At 41.0% G+C, this 22,781-nt stretch overlaps 1 protein-coding gene across 1 annotated transcript in view; it reads left to right on the top strand.

The window, feature by feature from the left end:
• The first annotated feature begins 4,546 nt into the window (after positions 1–4,546).
• The window catches only part of LOC110462462 (carboxypeptidase B-like), a 22,140-nt gene continuing 3,905 nt past the window's right edge, over positions 4,547–22,781 (top strand). Inside the window, exons 1-10 of the mRNA XM_021516419.1 lie at positions 4,547–4,556; positions 5,202–5,281; positions 6,325–6,400; positions 7,167–7,303; positions 8,434–8,521; positions 8,971–9,072; positions 9,437–9,541; positions 13,222–13,317; positions 15,425–15,521; positions 21,550–21,755. Of these exons, the coding sequence (XP_021372094.1) occupies positions 5,205–5,281; positions 6,325–6,400; positions 7,167–7,303; positions 8,434–8,521; positions 8,971–9,072; positions 9,437–9,541; positions 13,222–13,317; positions 15,425–15,521; positions 21,550–21,755 (984 nt within the window). The 5' untranslated portion in view covers positions 4,547–4,556; positions 5,202–5,204. The remainder of the gene's footprint in view (positions 4,557–5,201; positions 5,282–6,324; positions 6,401–7,166; positions 7,304–8,433; positions 8,522–8,970; positions 9,073–9,436; positions 9,542–13,221; positions 13,318–15,424; positions 15,522–21,549; positions 21,756–22,781) is intronic.

The raw sequence follows: 22,781 nt of genomic DNA, 5'->3' as shown, positions 1-22,781 counted from the left end.
TTTCTTAGAACTAACCCATTATTATTGTTATATCATCATGTGTTACATCCAACAAAACTCAGGGAGGGACATCCAACAAAACTCAGGGAGAGAATCATTCCATCAGTTCTAGATATCATACTTACAAATGAAGAGAATATGATTGATAACCTGGAATATAAAAATAGTATTGGGCCTAGTGACCATCTATCTTTAGTTTTTAAATTTGTATGTTACACTGACGACAAAGTTAGTGAAAAAACCAAGACTCAACTATTTTAAAACTGACTACACAGCAATTAGGGAGGAGCTATCAAAAACAGAGAGTGGGGTTTCATGAACATTTTGGATCTAATCGAATTCTGGGAATTCTTTACTGAAATAATATCTAAAGTTGTTAAACAAAATATACCAGTGAGTAAAGGACGAACGGGAAAAGGAAACGACCACCATGTTCTCGACAGGAATACTCTTGAAGCAGTTAGATCAAAAGGAGAAAATGGAAAAATGTGTATACTGTAAAACTGCTTCAAACTTCAAATCCTACGGAAAAGCATGGAATTAAGCAACAAGGACAATTGGTAACAACACCTATAACCATGAGGAATTACTAGCTGAAAAAATAAAAATTGAACCAAAACTCTTTTGGAAATATGTCCGCACCAAAGCAAAGACAAAACAGAAGATAACTCAACTGGTCAAAGGGAATGGAGAACTCACAGAAAGACCAAGAAAAGGCTGAGGTTCTCAATTACCACTTAGCTAGTGTTTTCGTAGAGGAGGGACAATAACCACTTCCTCAATTTCAAGATCACTCCCCAAATATGGAAATAAGTAGGATTGAGGTATCGGAGGAACAAATTGTCAAAGCTATTGGCAGATTGAAAGCAAACAAAGCTGCTGGTCCTGACAACATACATCCCAAATTCCTAAAAGAGACTGCAGACCAAATCAAGGGTCCTCTAAAATATATTTTTGAAAAATCTATGGCAAAACATTGCTTTTGAAATCCTGGAAACAAGCAAATGTCACACCAATTTTTAAAAAGGGGAACAAGAAAGATGCAGGAAACTATAGACACATAGGCATAACATCAACTGTGGGTAATCTACTCCAGCGAATTATTAGAGACGAAATAGTGGAACACATGGACAACAACAACAACCTTTTCTCCATGGAGCAGCACGGTTTCAGAAGTGGTAAGTTTTGCAACACACAACTATTAGAATCTATTGATGACTGGACAGAAGCTATTGACCAAAACAAGCAAATGAATGTCATTTATTTGGACTACAAAAAAGCCTTTGACAAAGTACCCCATAGGAGATTATTAATAAAGTAAAAGGATATAGCATCAACGGGGACATATTTGGGTGGATTTCAGACTTCTTTAATGCTATGAAGCAAAACGTGGTTATCAACGGATGTGAATCAAGCACATGTCAAGTCAAAATTGGAGTCCCCCAGGGTAGTGTGCTGGGGCCAGTCTTATTTCTCCTCTACGTAAACGACCTACCCGAGGTAATTTATAACCTGACCAAAATGTTTGCAGATGATACAAAGATATATCGTGCAATGGATCCAGGAGAACAGGGGCAACATCTTCTGATAAGTGTAAGCATCTAGAATTGCATCAATGAGCTGTTAAATGTGGTACTTCATACAACATTATCAAACAGGGGAAGTACACAAACTACAAACTGTTAACAGTGAAAGGGTTCTAGGTGTGACCATAGACATTAATCTTAAGTTTAGTGAACGTGTAAACCTGTCGGTAGCCAAAGCCAACAGAAATGTAGGAATGATGTTTAGGACATTTAGCTGTGTAAATAGGGCTATATTCATAACCCTATTAAGTCTCTTGTAAGACCATATCTAGAGACCTCTGTTGTAGTCTGGGTACCCATGCTTGTAAAGGATAGCATATCCATTGAAAATGTCCAAAGGAGAGCCACTAAACCGGTCCCTGGTATCAAAGACCTATCCTATCCTGAAAGACTTGAGGCTCTTGGGCTACTCACAATGGAGTACAGGAGACTTAGGTCAGACATGGTGCAAGCTTTCAAGTTATTAAATAGGATAGACAACATCAAATATGACTTTCTAAAAATCAATGTAACAAGAACAACTAGAGGACACAACCAGAAACTAGAAAAACTAAGATGTAAAAGTAATCTGCGTGGCCACTCGTTCAAGTTAAGACTTGTAAATAACTGGAATGGTCTCTCTGATCAAGTGGTAAATGCCCCATCCCTGTTTTCTTTTAAGACCAGGTTAAACAAACACTGGGAAAATCACCCCAATAAGTTTGAACCAAGCTTCTACTAATTAGCTAGGGAAGTACATATAAGCTTCCCTAATTCCAATTTAAATTTAGCATTTTTAACGCATGAAACCTTTTAATATCTATACTTTCAAGTATAGTTCATTGACAGGTCTGAAATCAATTAATCACAATGTGTGTATACTTAGTAAATAGTATAATAACCTCTTTTTCGGATACTTGTGATTTATGCAGGCCTGTTAGTCCTTTTTTATAACTGAATACCCCTTTTTAAAATGAAATTAGGATGCAACTTTTTTTACCACCTACTGCACATGTAAATAAATTTCACTAGTATTGAGTAATAAATGTCTTCTCTAAATGCCTCCAAATGCAACCGGAAGTGGAGTTTGCTTACAATGGTGTCAACTGCAATGAACCAATGAATCAATGGAGGTCCATTTTTTATCATGCTCATTTATGTGCCTTATTGTCCTGTTGTCACTGCCCTACTTCTCGCTATGATGACGTGACATTACTTGTATTTGTCATAGATTGCCATTTCGGATATCGTCGATGAACCAGAAGACTTTTACCCTTCTGGAATACATGGACTGATTGTTCTTTTACTTCTTTCAAAGGTCTCAAAGTAAATATTTCCGTTGTTACTAGTTGTCTAATATATAGATAGCGTTTTGTCAATAAATTCGGTGGATGTTCGTGATGTCATATCGGTTTGGACCTCAGCAGAATCAGATCTAGACCAAGATAAAGATTAAATACTGATTGTGTACAGTACCTTGATGACACTATGGAACCTTTAATTAAAACCAGTCCCCATAGGTTACACCAACCTATGATTGGCAGTACCTCTAATAACATTACAAAGCCTGTTTTTCAAAGAAAGGTTCCCATCAAAACACTACCAACATCTGTTCACACGAGTTTCGGAAGTGCTCCCATAAAGTCGTATAAATAGTTAAGTGTCTATATAACGTTCCATTTTATACCGCCACTGTCTGAGTGACTGAGAGGAGACACGTGCTCTATTATTACACGTGTTCCCTTCTCATTGTTACCTACGCTCTACACAACCATATAACATGCATTGTCGTGAACTTCATTTGGCCATTGTATGGAGGCCGATCCAGGTAACATTATGTAAATTAAATCAGTCCCGATTTGAAATGTTTACAGTAATCTATCTAAAGTGTACCAATCCTGGCAATTATCTAAAATGTTTATGTATACTTATCTTAATGGTCTACTGAAGCCCCGACCCACAGGATTGCCTTACCACTGCATGATTCATAAAAGGCGACTCATGTGTGAAATCCCAGTAGAAATGGGGATTTACTTTTTCTTCTACTTGTGGACAGAAAAGCTTTCGAAATAATCTTTTGCATCCATTGCAACAACTGAGATATTTTTGTTATGTGTTGTTTCCGGCTACTTCCGTGTCCTATCGCCCTGGCAAAACCTCGCTTTTGATCATGGTTTTCAGTGTTCGCTTGGGCAAACGTTCAACATTAAAGCAAAAAGTGAGGTGTTGCCAAGGCGCTAGGAAATTAAAGGTAGTTAGAAGTAGAAAGAAAGATAAAAATCCCAAATATTGTAATGGGTGCAGCAGATTTATTTTTGTTGCTATTGTGTCCTCACATAGAGGCACCAACGCAAATCCCCAATTCTGCAGGGGGGCTCCCACATTAGTCGCCTCCTTGATACATGCAGTGGGTATCAGCAGTTGTATTCTTTTCCCGATCCCACACCTGCAGGGGTGTCACTCGTTGTGTTATCTGTAACTGATGAAAAATGCGACCCAGTCATTTTTACAGATAAACATATGTTGTTATTAGCTAAACAAAAAGATAAAGTATTAGAGATTATCTCTACAACAAGCTGTTAAAGATGTCATCTTAACACCCGGAAGTGTCGACACATACACTTAATTGAAATATCATTGAGCTCGAAATTAATCAGATATTTTCAAGAAGACATTTTAATTTAATAGTACTTGTGGTGGTAAAAGAACATCATACATAACCGAACTCCGCAGAAAACCAGTTGATTGATTTCATTTTCTACCAACATAATATTCAATTCCCAAAATTGCCAAAAGTTTAACCGTATATTTGTGGAGTGGGACCTTATTAATAAAACATATACCGATGGCCATTCTCAAGGTAAATACTGCCATTTGTCCGCACGTCACGTGATTATTCCCTCGTCACCAGAATGTTGTAAAACTTTTATCTAGATATAAATAAGGCTGTGCAATAACATAGGTACACATTCTGCGCTGATATCTACGCCGGTAAGTATAAGGTCTCGGTTGATGAATGATAATTTAATGATTGCACAAAATATGTTTGAAAACACCATGGGTCAGTGAAGTTGGTATACATGTTTACTGTAGTAAGTCGGAGTAATATTCCTTATTTTCGTTGATGAAAATAATAATCGCTAGCATATAACAGGCCGTTTATAAAAACAAACAAACATAAACTTGTTTTTTTTTCAATATTGCTGACATTCTTTTGCTACTCGTAATTGAGAACACTCATATGCTTGTCAAGTAATGCCAATAAGTAAAAGAAGCATTTTTTCAGTACGAAACTAATCTCTTATGAATTTGCATCTATTTAGCAATGAATGTGCTTAAAAACTTAATTGTGTGATTTAATTAACTTTTGTTTAATAATGGAACTGATAACTGTGTCATCATTTATCACACATGTAAGTAGCCGAATATTGAAGATTGTGGGAGTCGTGTAGAGAAATTTCTATTCTAAAAAAAAAATGATAAATTATTCAGACCGTCTGCCTATACTGCAATCGATGGGCGCCGTCAGTTATGAGCCATGTCACCTAACGTTCCCCACATTTATCCGTTCAATTCGACCAATCTTATTTTTTGCATTATTAATTTCGACTGATGCTCCTTCCAATTGTTCCGTAGACAATGAAGATACTAGCAGGTACTGCGCTGCTCTGTGCCGTGGCTGTTCTCGCCCTGGCGGAGAAAGTACGGTTCGATGGGTATGTATGTAACTTGTCCTAATGAGTAATCTTTAGATACTGAATAAGCTTTAATTTCTTTACAAGTGGTTAACGAAGACACCAATAATGTATACGGATTTTCATTTTTTGACCTTCAGCTGGAGATGAGTCCTATATTCACGCAGTGGACATATGGTTTAGTAGAATATGTTTGTTTTGGCTTCCAGCTTACTGAGTATTTAAATATCTACTTTAATAATTGTTTTACTTCACTAGGTGGTTGACTCTGCTGACCATCAGTCACCCAGCTTAGTCGTAGCCTTTAATTGTAACCTGGAATTTATTATGGCATGGTGTTTGCAGCTTATTTTTAAAAATTGCAGAGTTATATATTGACTTGTAGACATCCTTCCCCTTTTGAAATATTTCAAACATTTTAAGTCATCTGATCTTTAGTATCGTTAATGAGTCTTACATGTGTGATCTTTAGTACCGTTCATGAGTCTTACATATGTGATCTTAAGTACCGTTAATGAGTCTTACATGTGTGATCTTTAGTACCGTTAATGAGTCTTACATGTCTGATCTTTAGTATCGTTAATGAGTCTTACATGTGTGATCTTTAGTACCGTTAATGAGTCTTACATGTGTGATCTTTGGTACCGTTAACGAGTCTTACATGTCTGATCTTTAGTACCGTTAATGAGTCTTACATGTCTGATCTTTAGTACCGTTAATGAGACTTGCATGATCAAAATATTCATATTTAGCATTGTTAACTTTGTTTGTCTCGACTCAGTAAGTTTTTAAAAAGGATGTTTACTAACTTCTTATTTCTAGTGGTTAATATAATATCTCTCATCAAAAATATAACATGTCGTACGTTCCAAAACTGCTTTCTAAATGATGATTTCCTTAATAGGAATAGATCTGCGGCAGCATCAAGGGTTCTTTTATCATTCTCTTTCAAATGTTGATTCCCGTTATCAAGGTACCCTCATCATTACTTTTTATATGTCTCTGATTGAGTTATATATCAGAAAACTCACGTAAGCAAGCCATGTTTCGTTGTGGTGTTGTAGACACAAGGTGCTGAAGGTTGTTCCAAGGACAGCGAGAAATGTCCACGACATTGCCAAAATGGAGAATGAATTCAAGGTGAGACGAATTAATTTTAAAAGTTTGTCCTAGGCTACCATCATGTCGTCTTACTTTACCGGTGTTGCACCTACCTAATCAGTTATACGTGAAACAGCTGATTCAATATGACGATGACTTTAAAGCTCTTAGAAAAGATGGCTATCTGTTAAGTCCTGCCGGCCAACCGTGAACCGTCTGAAGATATCACAAAACAAATGTCCGATTTTTCATCACCGAGTGTCTGGTTTTGATTTTTCCTGTGTTGAATTGACCTTTCATTGTTTTAACTTCACTTGAAAAATATTTCTGTCAATGTTTTTGTCTAGTTATGAAAATCGACTTGGAGAAAGTTTCCCGTGGCGGAAATCATATATTACATATAACAGGGATCGTCTTAGACAATTGCACTAATATATTTTAATTTTAGTCGATCATGTTGTACACAATGGGTTTCTCTGATAATACGGTTGTTGATGTCTTCTGAAAGTATCAGTTCTATTAAAATAATTATACAACGAATATATAAACAAACAAGTCTGAAATGATGAAGGCACAATACGTGAAAGGTCATTAATGTGTTCTTCAAATCATGAAGTCATTCACGTGATTATTTAGGATTTGTTCAAATCCATTTATAACTCGTTAACTTTTATCTAAGCTAGAAGTTGGATAAAGACTTATGTGAATCAATCCTTAAACTTGAATGTATTCAAAGAATGATACGCGAATGATGGTTGTATATTTCTGTTTAACAATCTGTCCTTTCTCTGTGTGCGGCGGTCAGCTTGACTTCTGGCACTTTCCCAAATACACCAACGACAGTTTCCACGTGAAGGTTGGGCCTCATACCCTCGAACCTTTCCTGTCCAAACTCCGACACATGGAAGCGGACTTCAGCGTTTGGATTGATGACGTACAAAGGTAAGGTACGAATGCGTGTGTGACTTACACATCAGTCCTGCTACCTGAGTAAGGAGTAGTGATCTACATGTGTACGCATATTATATAAACAATACTAAAAGTTTTAAATGAATTTTTAACGTGAACTTGAGCACGAGAAGCTTACATAGCCCATTCTGTGATTTTAACCATTCCATTCATGTTCCATGTCTTGCTTAGATAGACAATACTGTTTAAAATATCTTAACCTTAACCGTTGATCTCTCAGTGACCCCCAGTTTTGGTGAGTGTAGTCAGTTTAGTGGTGTTCTACTCGTTGTTTGGAAAGAAACTTATGTTTCAAAACTCTTTAAGCAACATATAAACAAATTTTCTTCAGCTTTTGCGAAGTGACTTTGTTGTTTTTCTTGGTTTACATGTGTCTTCATTGTCTTTTTCAACGTCAACGTATGTAATAGTTTCGGTTAGATTACAAAAACCTTAAACCATGTTGCAGGGACACAAAATGTCGGACGCGCAAACTCGTAGACGTCAAATTCACCGATAAACGGAAACGTCTAGCATTGAATATAACAAACCACATTGGAGCGTTACACTGTCGCCAAGGTGGACAGACTATTTCGAATACATCATCTACAGACTTTTTGACAAGCTAGACATTATCTTTAGATTATTTACCGAGCTAGACATTATCTACTGATTAATTGTCCAGCTAGACATTATCTACTGATTATTTGTCCAGCTAGACATTATCTACTGATTATTTGTCCAGCTAGAAATGATCTTTAGATCATTTATCCAGCTAGACATTATATATAGATTATTTATCCATCTAGAAATGATCTATAGATTATTTGTCCAGCTAGACATTATCTACTGATTATTTGTCCAGCTAGAAATGATCTTTAGATCATTTATCCAGCTAGACATTATATATAGATTATTTATCCATCTAGACATTATCTATAGATTATTTATCCAGCTAGACATTATATATAGATTATTTATCCATCTAGACATTAGTTATAGATTATTTGTCCAGCTAGACATTATCTACAGATTATTTGTTCAGCTAGACATTGTCTACATATTATTACATATACGTGTTTTACAGAATGGTTGATCAGGTTAATTCAAAAATATATTTACAGTCTTGTAGACTTAGAGGACAGACAAAGAAGGAACCGGCGAGCTGTACAGATTGCTGACCCCTTGAATGAATATCTCAAATTGGATCAGGTAAGTTAGGGTCCCAACCAAGGGGGACATATTAATATATATTCATCACTTTTGTTCTAAACGTTTCAAACTATGAAAAGTTGTCTTCTTTTTATTCAATCTGTATGTATTTTGAACTCTTTCGTGTGGAATGTGAACCTGTAGTATCAGAAGTTTTCATAAAATGACTTATCACCATCATAGTTAAAACTTTTAAGTTTGATGAATCATTGAATCAATTTACAGTTTAACTAATATTAGTTATACCGATCAGACCGGAACAGGAAACCGTTAACATAGTATGTAGACAATGGCTTTATTATAATAATCATGACGTCCTTTTAAACATTACTTAATACTGACCTAATGTACCTTTACTGCATTAGGTCTCCTCCCTACACTGAAGTATAGTTGATTTTCATACCATTTTGTCGGCAAACATTTAAGATATGTATGGTTCATCTTTACAGATCACTGAATACGTAGAAAACAAGGCTTTAGGTCACACAAACATGCACCTGTCTTACCTCCCAAACAAAACATACGAAAATAGGGACATACAGGTGGTAAAGGTAAGTCTTTAATAAACACATACAGGTGTTGAGGTAAGTCTGTAATAAACACATACAGGTGTTGAGGTAAGTCTGTAATAAACACGTACAGGTCTTGAGGTAAGTCTGTAATAAACACACACAGGTGTTGAGGTAAGTCTGTAATAAACACATACAGGTGTTGAGGTAAGTCTGTAATAAACACATACAGGTGTTGAGGTAGGTCTACACTAATCACGTACATGTGGTTAATGTTAGTTCTTTAATAACAGTATATATAATGTGTGTGTGTACGTACACATGTCTGTGTAAGTAGTTAACTTGAGCATTGGCGATTCGCTGATACTTTTCTTAGTTTTAAGTTTTAACACATTTTATGCTTTAGATTGTCAGTCAGAATGGAGAAGCTTCTAAATCTATATTTATTGACTGTGGTATCCATGCCAGGGAGTGGATATCACCGGCCTTCTGTTTGTTTGCTATCGACAAGGTAAGCATTTATTTATTTCTTTTTTTTTTCTTTTTCTTTTTCATTTCATAGACGTATACATATTAGACATACATCAACATATTATACAAGTAATTTCAAACACACATCAAATACATACATATATCCACATGTGTGCTCCTGTCATATATACCTTCCCACCTTCAATTCATATAAGCCTACGTACATAATTAGGCCCACATTCATATACTCAAAAGTATGCCTAAGCACATATACATGTACATACAACAAATACACACAAGATATACACATATATACACATACTTACACACACACACATACATACATACATACTCTACACACACTGCACATATATACATACATGCATTAATCATACATACATGTACATACATCTGCACACACATCCAAGCCTATACACATACTGTACAATGCATCACATGTATGTATAATAATGACACATACATATATATCGAGAGGTGAAGAACATTCATTCGTACCTACACATAAAAAATTAAAGAGGGAAATATAAGAAAAGGCAAAAGCAGCTGGCCAGAAAGAAAGAGAGAAAAAAACACATATATCTATTCTAGGAAGAGAGACCATTTGCCCCATTTCCTTTGAAACTCATCACATTTGTTTTTTTGTTTGTATATAAGATTTTGTATTCTAATTCCCAATTGTATGTGAGTTTTCAAAGTATTCAATTGTAGAACTTTCTTCAAACATCTAGAGTTATAAATATAGATAATGTCTAGCTGGACAAATAATCAGTAGATAATGTCTAGCTTGACAAATAATCTATATATAATGTCTAAAAAAACTCATCTGTGAAACCATCTGATCCTGGACTTTTGTTGTTTTTCAATTTCATTAATGTTTTTGCAAGTTCACTAATGTTCAATGGTTCTTCTAAAGCTTCAGACTCAATATCCGATAGTTTTGGCACATCATATTCATTTAATAATATATTTAAGTCTTCATCGAGTATAATATCATTTTTTTATATAAGTTTTTATAGTAGAGTTCAATTTCTTTAATATTTCAGACTGATCTGTTATAACATTACCATTTGATTTCTCTACTCTTGGTATAATTTTGTTTGTGAAATGTCTTGCCTCAAGTCCACAAAAGGATTTACTAGGCTTTTCCCCTTCTTGTATCCATTATGCTTTTGACTTTATCATACTTCCTTTAAGTTTGTGTTTCCTTATTTCTTCTAATTCTGCTTTTTTTTTTGTATCTAATGTGTTATTGTACTGATTATGATGCTCTAACTGTTGAATTTCAATTAAACAGAAAAATATTTTTCTGAGAAGTGTTTTTTTTATATAAGTAGAGTGGGAGATTGATTTCCCTCTGATTTCCATAAGGAGTGTCTGTAAAAATAACTGGTCGTTAATTATAAATTGTATTTCATTGTCGGGTATATTACTTATGTTTTCCTTATTATAAACTGGTAGTATATATTGTTCTTTAATTCTTAAAGTGGTTTCATTGATAGACTTAACATAATCTGAGTCCAATAATAAAGTGTTGTTGGACTTCCATAAACCTCTCCCTTTTTTAAATCCTTTAACTGTAATGTAATTGTTATACTGGAATGGTCAGATCTATAACTTGGTTCAATTGTTGCAGACATTAAGCTTGGTAAAATATTTTCAGATATAAGAAATAAGTCAATTCTAGGTTGTTTAAGAGGTTGTTTTTTTACGCCGGTATATCTTTTAGCTTCTGGGTGTGATTCTCTAAATGAGTCGATCAAATCAAACTTTTCCATAATTCATAATTCATAATTAAGGTAAGCCAACTTAATATTCCTTCAACCCTTCACCCGGTTTCTCGGCACAGACGATCTCCCTTATATTCTCTCATATCATTTTCCATTGTTTACTTTCGGATTTTGTATCGACATGGTGGGTCATCTGTTATTGACATGTGTTGGAGGCTAGGGGTCCTGGTTACTGACATGTGTTGGAGGTTGGCGGTCCTGGTTATTGACATTTGTTGGAGGCTGGGGGTCCTCTGTTATTGGCATGTGTTGGAGATTGGCGGTCCTGGTTATTGACATGTGTTGGAGACTGGGGGTCCTGGTTATTGACATGTGTTGGGGGCTGGGGGTCCTTGTTATTGACATGTGTTGGAGGGTGGGGGTCATCTGTTATTGACATGTGTTGGAGGGTGGCGGTCCTGGTTATTGACATGTGTTGGAGGGTGGCGGTCCTGGTTATTGACATGTGTTGGAGGGTGGCGGTCCTGGTTATTGACATGTGTTGGAGGCTGGGGGTCCTCTGTTATTGACATGTGTTGGAGGTTGGCGTTCCTGGTTATTGACATGTGTTGAAGGTTGGCGGTCCTCGTTATTGACATGTGTTGGAGGCTGGGGGTCCTCTGTTATTGACATGGGTTGGAGGTTGGCGTTCCTGGTTATTGACATGTGTTGAAGGTTGGCGGTCCCCGTTATTGACATGTGTTGGAGGCTGGGGGGCCTCTGTTATTGACATGTGTTGGAGGTTGGCGGTCCCGGTTATTGACAAGTGTTGGAGGCTGGGGGTCCTCTGTTTTTGACATGTGTTGGAGGTTGGCGTTCCTGGTTATTGACATGTGTTGGAGGTTGGCGGTCCTGGTTATTGACATGTGTTGAAGGTTGGCGGTCCTCGTTATTGACATGTGTTGGAGGCTGGGGGTCCTCGGTTATTGACATGTGTTGGAGGTTGGCGTTCCTGGTTATTGACATGTGTTGAAGGTTGGCGGTCCTCGTTATTGCCATGTGTTGGAGGCTGGGGGTCCTCTGTTATTGACTAGTGTTGGAGGCTAGGGGTCCTGGTTATTGACATGTGTTGGATGCTGGGGGCCCTCTGTTATTTACATGTGGTGGAGGCTGGGGGTCCTGCTTATTGACATTTGTTAAAGGCTGGGGGTCCTGGTTATTGACATGTGTTGAAGGCTGGGGGGCCTGGTTATTGACATGTGTTGGAGGCTGGGGGTCCTCTGTTATTGACATGTGTTGGAGGTTGGCGGTCCTGGTTATTGACATGTGTTGGAGGCTGGGGGTCCTGGTTATTGACATGTGTAGGAGGCTGGGGGTCCTCTGTTATTGACTAGTGTTGGAGGCTGGGGGTCCTGGTTATTGTCATGTGTTGGAGGCTGGGGGTCCTGCTTATTGACATGTGTTAAAGGCTGGGGGTCCTGGTTATTGACATGTGTTGGAGGCTGGGGGTCCTGGTTATTGACATGTGTTGGAGGCTGGGGGTCCTGGTTATTGACATGTGTTGGAGACTGGGGGTCCTAATTATTGACATGTGTTGGAAGCTGGGGGTCCTGGTTATTGACATGTGTAGGAGGCTGGGGGTCCTCTGTTATTGACTAGTGTTGGAGGCTGGGGGTCCTGGTTATTGACATGTGTTGGATGCTGGGGGTCCTCTGTTATTTACATGTGGTGGAGGCTGGGGGTCCTGCTTATTGACATTTGTTGGAGGCTGGGGGTCCTGGTTATTGACATTTGTTGGAGGCAGGCGGTCCTGGTTATTGACATTTGTTGGAGGCTGGGGATCCTGGTTATTGACATGTGTTGGAGGTTGGCGGTCCTGGTTATTTTCTTTTAACTACTGCTTATTTCACTTTGCAGAGTCACCATATTACAATATCTGTGTCGTTTGTCAAAAACATCCCTCCATATTAACAGATGGTTTGTTTTGCTACAGTTACTCTCGGGAGAAAGTTCAGACCTTCTCGACAAGTACAATTGGCATATTGTTCCTGTACTGAACCCGGACGGCTACCATCATACCCACACTACAGTAAGTATACGTGCATATTGTTCCCGTACTAAACCCGGATGGCTACCATCATACCCACACTACAGTAAGTATACTGGCATCTGGTTATTGACATTTGTTGGAGGCTGGGGATCCTGGTTATTGACATGTGTTGGAGGTTGGCGGTCCTGGTTATTTTCTTTTAACTACTGCTTATTTCACTTTGCAGAGTCACCATATTACAATATCTGTGTCGTTTGTCAAAAACATCCCTCCATATTAACAGATGGTTTGTTTTGCTACAGTTACTCTCGGGAGAAAGTTCAGACCTTCTCGACAAGTACAATTGGCATATTGTTCCTGGACTGAACCCGGACGGCTACCATCATACCCGCTCTACAGTAAGTATACTGGCATATTGTTGGATGCTGGGGGTCCTCTGTTATTTACATGTGGTGGAGGCTGGGGGTCCTGCTTATTGACATTTGTTGGAGGCTGGGGGTCCTGGTTATTGACATTTGTTGGAGGCTGGGGATCCTGGTTATTGACATGTGTTGGAGGTTGGCGGTCCTGGTTATTTTCTTTTAACTACTGCTTATTTCACTTTGCAGAGTCACCATATTACAATATCTGTGTCGTTTGTCAAAAACATCCCTCCATATTAACAGATGGTTTGTTTTGCTACAGTTACTCTCGGGAGAAAGTTCAGACCTTCTCGACAAGTACAATTGGCATATTGTTCCTGGACTGAACCCGGACGGCTACCATCATACCCACGCTAAAGGAAGTATACTGGCATATTGTTCCCGTACTCAACCCGGACGGCTACCATCATACCCACTCTACAGTAAGTATACTGGCATATTGTTGGATGCTGGGGGTCCTCTGTTATTTACATGTGGTGGAGGCTGGGGGTCCTGCTTATTGACATTTGTTGGAGGCTGGGGGTCCTGGTTATTGACATTTGTTGGAGGCTGGGGATCCTGGTTATTGACATGTGTTGGAGGTTGGCGGTCCTGGTTATTTTCTTTTAACTACTGCTTATTTCACTTTGCAGAGTCACCATATTACAATATCTGTGTCGTTTGTCAAAAACATCCCTCCATATTAACAGATGGTTTGTTTTGCTACAGTTACTCTCGGGAGAAAGTTCAGACCTTCTCGACAAGTACAATTGGCATATTGTTCCTGTACTGAACCAGGACGGCTCCCATCATACCCACACTACAGTAAGTATACGTGCATATTGTTCCCGTACTAAACCCGGACCGCTACAATCATACCAACACTACAGTAAGTATACTGGCATATTGTTCCCGTCCTAAACCCGGACGGCTTCCATCATCCCCACACTACAGTAAGTATACTGGCATATTGTACCCGTACTAAACCCGGACGGCTTCCATCATACCCACACTACAGTAAGTATACGTGCATATTGTTCCCGTACTAAACCCGGATGGCTACCATCATACCCACACTACAGTAAGTATACTGGCATATTGTTCCTGTACTAAACCCGGACGGCTACCATGAGAATTTCTGCAGCCCAGTTAAAGGCCAAGGTCATAAGCAAGCTAGAGGTCAAGGTCAAACTCCAGAATCCTTCAGTTATGATTGTAAAATTGAATGCTTAGCATGCCCGCTGGTACTGACTGCAAATTTCAGTTTAATTTCATGAAATTCCGAACAAGTATTTCTGATGTCAATCTTAAGTAACCAGTCCAGTCCAAGGTCAAGTTTGATAAATTGATATTCTATACACAGCTTCAAACCCTTTTATGATGATTAGAGTTATTGTTTGGCTTGCCCACATGTTCGTGCATGACTCTATTTTTCAAACTTTACACTTGTTTTCCTGACACCAATCTCTCAAAACCGGTTAAAGGGTCAATGTCATTTGTTAAATGTCAAGAAAACGGTGACATCTTCTTTGATGAACATTGAAAAAAGTTTTATCCGCACATTTCTGACTGAAGTTTTCAACCACATTTTTATTAAACTTCACACGAGTATAACCGACATCTATTTCTCTCAGCCTATTTAGGGTAAAAGTCATTGACATTGTCGAGTTATTAGATGCTTTTTTCTTAATTCTTTGGGGTTTTTTATTTGCTTTTTCTACTGAATGCGCTTACTTGCCTTTTAGGATCGATTATGGAGAAAGAACCGAGCACTTAACCGCAACACCAATAACTGCCGTGGGGTAGATCTGAATCGTAACTTCGGCTACGGATATAATCCAGGTAAGAACCGGCACCACCACCAGTACAATATGTACCACCACCACCACCACCACCACCACCAGTACACCAGTACCACCGCCAGTACAATATGTACCACCAACCAGTACACCAGTACCACCGCCAGTACAATATGTACTACCCACCAGTACACCAGTACCACCACCACCACCAGTACACCAGTACCACCACCAGTACAATATGTACCACCCACCAGTACACCAAGACCACCACCAGTACAATATGTACCACCACCAGTACACCAGTACCACCCCCAGTACACTAGTACCACCACCAGTACACCAGTACCACCGCCAGTACAATATATATTACCCACCAGTACACTAGTACCACCACCAGTACAATATGTACAACCCACCAGTACACCAAGACCACCACCAGTACGATATGTACCACCACCAGTACACCAGTACCGCCAGTACACCAGTACCACTACCAGTACCATATGAACTACCCACCAGTACCACCACCAGTACAATATGTCCCCCCCACCAGTACCCCAGTACCCCCCCCAGTACAATATGTACTACCCGCCAGTACAATATGTACTACCCACCAGTACACCAGTACCACCCCCACCACCAGTACACCAGTACCACCACCAGTAAAATATGTACCCCCCGCCAGTACACCAGTACCACCCCCAGTACAATATGTATTACCCACCAGTACACCAGTACCACCACCAGAACACCACTACCACCGCCAGTACAATATGTACCACCCACCAGTACCCCAAGACCACCACCAGTACAATATGTACCCCCACCAGTACACCAGTCCCACCACCAGTACAATATGTATCACCCACCAGTACACCAGTACCACCACCAGTACCATATGTACTACCCACCAGTACCACCACTAGTACAATATGTACTACCCGCCAGTACACCAGTACCACCACCAGTCCAATATGTACTACCCACCAGTACACCAGTACCACCACCAGTACACCAGTACCACCAGTACACCAGTACCACTACCAGTACCATATGTACTACCCACCAGTACCACCACCAGTACAATATGTACTACCCACCAGTACACCAATACCACCACCAGTACACCAGTACCACCACCATTACACTAGTACCACCACCAGTACAATATGTTCTACCCACCAGTACAATATGTACCACCCACCAGTACAGGAGTACCACCACCAGTACACCAGTACCACCCGAACACCAGTACCACTACCAGTACCATATGTACTACCCACCAGTACACCAGTACCACCACCAGTACACCAGTACCACCACCATTACACTAGTACCACCACCAGTACAATATGTATTACCCACCAGTACACCAGTACCACCACCAGTACACCAGTACCACCACCAGTACACTAGTACCACCACCAGTACAATATGTACTACCCACCAGTACAATATGTACCACCCACCAGTACACCAGTGCCACCACCACTACAATATGTACTACCCACCACTACACCAGTACCACCACCAGTACCATATGTACTACCCGCCAGCACACTAGTACCACCACCAGTACCATATGTACTACCCACCAGTACCATATGTACTACCCACCAGTACCATATGTACTACCCACCAGTACATCAGTACCACCACCAGTACACCAGTACCACCACCAGTACCATATGTACTACCCACCAGTACCATATGTACTACCCACCAGTACACCAGTGCCACCACCAGTACAATATGTACTACCCACCAGTACACCAGTACCACCACCAGTACCATATGTACCACCACCAGTACACCAGTACAACCACCAGTACCATATGTACTACCCACCAGTACCATATGTACTACCCACCAGTACCATATGTACTACCCACCAGTACCATATGTACTACCCACCAGTACACCAGTGCCACCACCAGTACAATATGTACTACCCACCAGTACACCAGTACCACCACCAGTACCATATGTACCACCACCAGTACACCAGTACAACCACCAGTACCATATGTACTACCCACCAGTACCATATGTACTACCCACCAGTACCATATGTACTACCCACCAGTACCATATGTACTACCCACCAGTACCATATGTACTACCCACCAGTACCATATGTACTACCCACCAGTACCATATGTACTACCCACCAGTACCATATGTACTACCCACCAGTACCATATGTACTACCCACCAGTACCATATGTACTACCCACCAGTACCATATGTACTACCCACCAGTACCATATGTACTACCCACCAGTACCATATGTACTACCCACCAGTACCATATGTACTACCCACCAGTACCATATGTACTACCCACCAGTACCATATGTACTACCCACCAGTACCATATGTACTACCCACCAGTACCATATGTACTACCCACCAGTACCATATGTACTACCCACCAGTACCATATGTACTACCCACCAGTACCATATGTACTACCCACCAGTACCATATGTACTACCCACCAGTACCATATGTACTACCCACCAGTACCATATGTACTACCCACCAGTACCATATGTACTACCCACCAGTACCATATGTACTACCCACCAGTACCATATGTACTACCCACCAGTACCATATGTACTACCCACCAGTACCATATGTACTACCCACCAGTACCATATGTACTACCCACCAGTACCATATGTACTACCCACCAGTACCATATGTACTACCCACCAGTACCATATGTACTACCCACCAGTACCATATGTACTACCCACCAGTACCATATGTACTACCCACCAGTACCATATGTACTACCCACCAGTACCATATGTACTACCCACCAGTACCATATGTACTACCCACCAGTACACCAGTGCCACCACCAGTACAATATGTACTACCCACCAGTACACCAGTACCACCACCAGTACCATATGTACCACCACCAGTACACCAGTACCACCATCAGTACCATATGTACTACCCACCAGTACCATATGTACTACCCACCAGTACCATATGTACTACCCACCAGTACCATATGTACTACCCACCAGTACCATATGTACTACCCACCAGTACACCAGTGCCACCACCAGTACAATATGTACTACCCACCAGTACACCAGTACCACCACCAGTACCATATGTACCACCACCAGTACACCAGTACCACCATCAGTACCATATGTACTACCCACCAGTACCATATGTACTACCCACCAGTACCATATGTACTACCCACCAGTACCATATGTACTACCCACCAGTACCATATGTACTACCCACCAGTACCATATGTACTACCCACCAGTACCATATGTACTACCCACCAGTACCATATGTACTACCCACCAGTACCATATGTACTACCCACCAGTACCATATGTACTACCCACCAGTACCATATGTACTACCCACCAGTACACCAGTGCCACCACCAGTACAATATGTACTACCCACCAGTACACCAGTACCACCACCAGTACCATATGTACCACCACCAGTACACCAGTACCACCATCAGTACCATATGTACTACCCACCAGTACCATATGTACTACCCACCAGTACCATATGTACTACCCACCAGTACCATATGTACTACCCACCAGTACCATATGTACTACCCACCAGTACCATATGTACTACCCACCAGTACCATATGTACTACCCACCAGTACACCAGTGCCACCACCAGTACAATATGTACTACCCACCAGTACACCAGTACCACCACCAGTACCATATGTACCACCACCAGTACACCAGTACCACCATCAGTACCATATGTACTACCCACCAGTACCATATGTACTACCCACCAGTACCATATGTACTACCCACCAGTACCATATGTACTACCCACCAGTACACCAGTGCCACCACCAGTACAATATGTACTACCCACCAGTACACCAGTACCACCACCAGTACCATATGTACAACCACCAGTACACCAGTACCACCACCAGTACCATATGTCTAACCACCAGTACCATATGTACTACCCACCAGTACCATATGTACCAACCACCAGTACCATATGTACTACCCACCAGTACCATATGTACTACCCACCAGTACACCAGTGCCACCACCAGTACAATATGTACTACCCACCAGTACACCAGTACCACCACCAGTACCATATGTACCACCACCAGTACACCAGTACAACCACCAGTACCATATGTACTACCCACCAGTACCATATGTACTACCCACCAGTACACCAGTGCCACCACCAGTACAATATGTACTACCCACCAGTACACCAGTACCACCACCAGTACCATATGTACCACCACCAGTACACCAGTACAACCACCAGTACCATATGTACTACCCACCAGTACCATATGTACTACCCACCAGTACACCAGTGCCACCACCAGTACAATATGTACTACCCACCAGTACACCAGTACCACCACCAGTACCATATGTACCACCACCAGTACACCAGTACAACCACCAGTACCATATGTACTACCCACCAGTACCATATGTACTACCCACCAGTACACCAGTGCCACCACCAGTACAATATGTACTACCCACCAGTACACCAGTACCACCACCAGTACCATATGTACCACCACCAGTACACCAGTACAACCACCAGTACCATATGTACTACCCACCAGTACCATATGTACTACCCACCAGTACACCAGTGCCACCACCAGTACAATATGTACTACCCACCAGTACACCAGTACCACCACCAGTACCATATGTACCACCACCAGTACACCAGTACCACCACCAGTACCATATGTACTACCCACCAGTACCATATGTACTACCCACCAGTACACCAGTGCCACCACCAGTACAATATGTACTACCCACCAGTACACCAGTACCACCACCAGTACCATATGTACCACCACCAGTACACCAGTACCACCACCAGTACACCAGTGCCACCACCAGTACCATATGTACTATCCACCAGTACCATATGTACTACCCACCAGTACACCAGTGCCACCACCAGTACAATATGTACTACCCCCCAGTACACCAGTACCACCACCAGTACCATTTGTACCACCACCAGTACACCAGTACCACCAACAGTACCCCAGTGCCACCACCAGTACCATATGTACTGCCCACCAGTACACCAGTACCACCACCAGTCCCATATGTACCACCACCAGTACACCAGTACCCCCATCAGTACCATATGTACTACCCACCAGTACCATATGTACCCCCCACCAGTACAATATGTACCACCACCACCACCACCAGTACACCAGTACCACCACCAGTACAATAGGTACTACCCACCACTACACCAGTACAATATGTACCACCCGCCAGTACAATATGTACTACCCCCCACTACACCAGTACAATATGTACCACCCGCCAGTACAATATGTAGTACCCACCACTACACCAGTACAATATGTACTACACACCAGTACAATATGTACCACCCACCAGTACAATATGTACCACCCCCACCACCACCACCAGTACACCAGTACCACCACCAGTACCATTTGTACCACCACCAGTACACCAGTACCACCAACAGTCCACCAGTGCCACCACCAGTACCATATGTACTACCCACCAGTACACCAGTCCCACCACCAGTACCTTATGTACTACCCACCAGTACTCCAGTACCACCACCAGTACCATATGTACTACCACCAGTACACCAGTACCACCACCAGTATCATATGTACTACCCACCAGTACCATATGTACTATCCACCAGTACCATATTTACTACCCACCAGTACACCAGTGCCACCACCAGTACAATATGTACTACCCACCAGTACAATATGTACCACCCACCAGTACAATATGTACTACCCACTAGTACAATATGTACTACCCACCAGTACAATATGTTTTACCCACCAGGACGCTGTAACAGTCTCAGTAATGTCTTTGTTACATCTTTAACGTATTACTTTCTACATTACCAACAGACGCAACGCTCCTGGTGTGTCAGTCTATGTATATAATGTATACTAACTGTGATGACTTACATACGACATGTTAACACTGTGCTGAGACGACATTTCTAACACTCATTGTAGCTATAGGTGGCAGCACAAGTATCTGCTCCGACATTTACACCGGTACTAAGGCGTTTAGCGAGCAAGAGTCGGACGGTCTTCAGCGCTACATTTTAGACAACCAGGACCAAAACTTTGTCTCTTATTTGACCGTTCACTCCTATGGGCAGATGTGGCTTCATCCCTGGGGGTACACTAGCGTGCTTCCCGACGACGTCGAGGACCTGGTAAGTTTCCACACCAAAACCCCTACACCTAATTACCGACATTCCTACCCACACACTCAAACGGCCGCCAATCAACATTCACCAAAAATCTGACAACGAAACTCATGCACCCACACGAGATCTCAGGTACGTACAATATCGCTAACTGGATATGGTATCCCAATGGCTGTATGGAAATTAGCGACACGAAATACAATCACCTTCAGAAATCAAACGTCTCCTGGTTGTGTTGCTACTGTGACAGATGAATGTAGACACTTTTACATATCATTCCTATGAAACATCAAAACAAGTGCAGTGTCTTGTCAAAAGACTATCCTCTGATCTATTGACTCATCATTCTCGCAAAGAGTACGTAGTACGTAGTCTTAAAACTGCACATAGAACATATAGTCATCACTTCTGATATGAAGTCGATAACAGAGTGCTGTTCCGGAACACACTCAGTGTGTCCACAAGACCCTCGGACACTATAGCAGCACCAACATCCTTAGGAGATATCATCCCCTCCAAATAAAACAACTGGAGAACACTTGTAGTAAACAGTCATATCATTAGGAATAAATTTGCTGAAGTAAAAACTGCAATTGACTATGTGAAACCTGGTGCTTTCCTGGTTGTGAATCCTAGACGGACGAAACCATCAAAGTCGACAGTGAACGTTATTTTGAAATGACTTACCGTAAAGAGCGTAACCTACACGGAGGCGGGATATTCACCGCGTTAAAGATCACGACACCTCGTCAATTATGTCCAAAGCTGACAGCACCTAGTTCGCTAGAACCCGAGAAACATAACACTGGGAGGTGACTGTAATATATCCTATATCAATTGGGATTACGTAAACTTTTTCACAAAGATAAAAAGTAAACAATGTAGTATAATGTCTGACGTCACACGTCAGTAACGTATCTACACAATGTAGTATAATGTCTGACGTCACACGTCAGTAACGTATCTACACAATGTAGTATAATGTCCGACGTCACACGTCAGTAATGTATCTACACAATGTAGTATAATGTC

Source organism: Mizuhopecten yessoensis, unplaced genomic scaffold (genome assembly GCF_002113885.1).
Source record: "Mizuhopecten yessoensis strain PY_sf001 unplaced genomic scaffold, ASM211388v2 scaffold1461, whole genome shotgun sequence".
Taxonomy (NCBI): Eukaryota; Metazoa; Mollusca; class Bivalvia; order Pectinida; family Pectinidae; genus Mizuhopecten; species Mizuhopecten yessoensis.
Note: the sequence above shows the minus strand (reverse complement) of the source record. Positions and strands in the feature narration are given on the sequence as shown.